Source organism: Haliaeetus leucocephalus, unplaced genomic scaffold (assembly GCF_000737465.1).
Source record: "Haliaeetus leucocephalus isolate CR32 unplaced genomic scaffold, Haliaeetus_leucocephalus-4.0 Scaffold226, whole genome shotgun sequence".
Taxonomy (NCBI): Eukaryota; Metazoa; Chordata; class Aves; order Accipitriformes; family Accipitridae; genus Haliaeetus; species Haliaeetus leucocephalus.
Window position 1 is genome coordinate 650,450 of NW_010972662.1, and position 3,408 is coordinate 653,857.

At 61.4% G+C, this 3,408-nt stretch overlaps 1 protein-coding gene across 1 annotated transcript in view; it reads left to right on the top strand.

Annotated features, from left to right (window-relative positions):
- Nucleotides 1–2,782, top strand: part of UTP14A (UTP14, U3 small nucleolar ribonucleoprotein, homolog A (yeast)) — a 6,056-nt gene extending 3,274 nt beyond the window's left edge. Inside the window, exons 10-14 of the mRNA XM_010567108.1 lie at nt 439–793; nt 958–1,337; nt 1,410–1,597; nt 1,669–1,768; nt 2,141–2,782. Of these exons, the coding sequence (XP_010565410.1) occupies nt 439–793; nt 958–1,337; nt 1,410–1,597; nt 1,669–1,768; nt 2,141–2,413 (1,296 nt within the window). The 3' untranslated portion in view covers nt 2,414–2,782. The remainder of the gene's footprint in view (nt 1–438; nt 794–957; nt 1,338–1,409; nt 1,598–1,668; nt 1,769–2,140) is intronic.
- The last annotated feature ends 626 nt before the right edge of the window (nt 2,783–3,408 follow it).

Below are 3,408 nucleotides of genomic sequence, written 5' to 3' on the forward strand. Positions count from 1 at the left end.
TTAAAACCCCCTTCACCCCCCCCCACCCCCGCCCCCCCCCCCCCCCCCCCCCCGCCATGGGCAGGGACACCTTCCACTAGACCAGGTTGCTCAAAGCCCCATCCAGCCTGACCTTGAACACTTCCAGGGACGGGGCATCCACAACTTCTATGGGCAACCAGCTCCAGCGTCTCACCACTCTCATCGAAAAACATTTCTTCTTTATATCTAATCTAAACCTACCCTCTTTTAGTTTAAAGCAGTTGCCCCTTGTCCTGTCACCACAAGTCTTGGTATAAAGTCTCCCTCCGTCTTTCCTATAAGCCCCCTTTTATCTATTGAAAGGCCGCAATAAGGTCTCCAGTTCTGGTTGGGGAAGGGGGAGACAGCTGAGGTGGGGCAAGGAGGGTGGGCATGTTTTTTCTGGCCTGCGTTAGAAACGTCTCGATCCCCTCCCAGGCCCGCAAGGCCTTGCAGGAGCAGCTGGCCAAGAACAAGGAGTTGACGCAGAAGGTGCGGGTGGAGCTGCCTGAGGAGGCAGCTGATGTGCCTGAGGAGGACATCGCCTCGGTGACCATCCCCACTGTCCCTGCGGGTGCCAGTGAAGCTAATCCCTGGATGCTGGGCAGGCCCGGCGACCCAGCTGAGGAGCCTGAGGTGCCGGAGGGCCTTGGAGATGTTGCGGTGCCTGGTGCTGCAGAGAGCAAGGAGGAGGTAGAGGAGGAGGAGATGTCGGAGGAGGAAGCTCTGCTACAAGACTTTGCGCAGAAACGGCATGTGCGGCAACAGCAGGCATGGAGCCCTGAGGGACAAGGTGAGGAGCTCACAGCCACAAGCAGTGCGGGTCTGGTGTGCTGCAGGGTTGGGCAAAGAAAAGGGGGTCTGGGGGCTGTTTTCTGCCTGGTTTCACATGGCTGTCCTGCTCTCTCACTCCCTGCTTGTGGGTGACCGTTTCTCACCTGTTGCCTCAACGCATAGGTGCTGATGAGAGGGAGGCAGTTTCTGAACTGCCGGGGGACAGCCCTGTCCACCCCGTCTGTGCCGAGGAGCAGGCGAGCCTAGGGATCGAGCAGCCTCCGCAGGTCCAGGAGGAGATCTTGCTGTCGGAGCAGCTGGGCCGGGTGCGGACAATGGAGGACGTTGAGGCTCTGGCCTCAGAGGAGCATGTGGAAGAGCAGGAGAAGCCGGCGGCCACAAGAGCAGAGAAGAGAGTGCAGCAGCAGGAGGAAGGCAGAGCTGAGAACGGGCGTGCCAAGAAACCACCAGCCAAGAAGAAGATGATTAGCCTGCAGGCTGTGCTGTCTGGGAAGTCCCAGGAGGTTCAGTGCCCCAGCCTACCTGTGGTCATGGAGGAGGAGGTGAGCAGGACGGGCCTGCCCCTTGGTCCCAGGGCACGGTTGACTGCAGGGGACTGACCCTTCTCTCCACAGGAGGGTGGCATCGACCAAAGAGGGGTCATCACAGAGGCCTTCGCTGGGGATGACGTGGTCGCTGACTTCCGCCGGGAGAAGCGCAAGGCAGAGCAAGCTGCGAAGCCGCAGCCGGTGAACCTGGTGCTGCCGGGCTGGGGCGAGTGGGGAGGGACGGGATTGAAGCCCAGCGCTAAGAAAATAAAACGGTAAGTGTGGAAGAGCTGCAGCAATGTGCCTCAGCCCGGCACCAGGGCCTGACTTCTCACTTGCCTGGCAGGTTCCTGCTCAAGCCACCCCCGGTGCCTCCCAGGAAGGACCAGCATTTGCCCCATGTCATCATGAGTGAGAAGCGCAACATCCACGTGGCAGCACATCAGGTGAGTGACGCCCAGCCTCTGTGAGCGGCAGCAGCGAGCACTCCAGCATGCGGGCTGGCCCAGAACCTTCCCATGACCCATTCCCAAAACGTCCTGAATCCCTGCCCTTCTGCTTAGTTTCCAGCTTTGACAACCCCGAGGCTGGCAGGGCGATGGAGGGAGGAAGAGTTTACAGGGCTGCTCCCTTGATGGCAGCTGCTGCTGTGCGAGCCCTCCTGGGATCTGTTAGAAGAGGGGATAGAGTGAGGTGGTCAGCAGGGGGCTGGAAGCACAGCGCGAGTGGGAATCGTTGGCAGTGTGGGATGAAAGCAGCCCCTGGGATGCTGGGCCGGGTTGCAGGGGGAGTTACCCCCCTACGCTCTTTCCCCGCAGGTCAGCGAACTGCCCTTCCCCTTCGAGAGGCACCAGCAGTTTGAGCAGAGCATCCGGACACCCGTGGGCCCCACGTGGAACACGCAGCGTGCCTTCCAGAAGCTGACCGCCCCCCGCGTCATTACCCGAGCGGGCCATATCATCCAGCCCATCTCTGCCGAGGACGTCCCCGACATGGCCACTGCAGCTGGCAGTGGAGCCAAGCCGGCGCTAGAAATTGCGCCCAAGCAGCAAGAGCAGCCCTTTCGCCGCCCGTGCAAGAGAGCGCAATAGCTCTGTGCCCGTGTGTCTCCGGTGCTTGGACTGGAGCGGGCGGAGGAACCGGGAGAGGCTCCCGGTTCTGTCCGGTACCTTCTACTGCTTTCCCCGCAATAAAAACTCCTGGGCTGCCTTGTCTGTGCGGTCTGGGTGGCTGCCCTCGCAGCGCCCCGGGGACAGGACAGCTGCTGCCCTCCTGCCTGTCCTTGGGGCCCCGCGCGGGGCAGGGTGGTTTTGGCCTGCTGTAATGTGAGTGAGTGGCTGGAACAGCTCGCTCGCTGCGGGTCAGGCCGGGGAGGTACTGCTTGGGGCTGGGAGTGTGGCAGGGGCGTGGAGCAGCCGCCAGCGCTCCCTCGGGGCTGCGTTTCACCTGCCTGGGCTTTTTGTCTTTCATACCCCCCCTTTTATACATAATACAACATTTATGTATATATTTTTTTAATTTTTTTTAATCTTGGCAAAAAGGGCTTTCTCACGGCCCTGAGCCTAGCCCCAGGGCACTGCTCCTCAGGTTCACCTGCAGCTCCAAAGTAACTTCTGCCCAGCTCAAATAAACCCGATTAGCTGGAAAACGGGTCTGTAAGGTGGTGCCGCTGTTCTGCGCAGGCTGGGAGTTGGCTCCGCTCCCGGCGCAGCCACCCTGCCTTCTTCCTGCCGCTGAGCCCGGCCTCCCTGCCCAGCCCACCCCTCAGAGGGTGACGGCAGGGTGCTCAGTGCGTCTGCCACTAGCCGAGGGATGGGCCGGAGCCTTATGGCAAAATAGGGGCAGGGAGCCCCCCCAGGCCTCTCTTCCCACATGTGCTGTGCTCATGCCAGCAGAAGAAACACTCCCCAGCCCGAGCGAAGGAGCTGGAGCTGGTGCTGTTCCCGGGAAACATGTCCCTCGTGCCAGGGACACCTCCTCCCACGTTGGCACCGCAGCCTGGCCGGGGAAGCAGCCTGTCCCCTGGGCAGAGCTGCTGCCATCGCCCTTCTCCCCTGCAGCTGGGTCATACTGGGGAAGGCGGGGG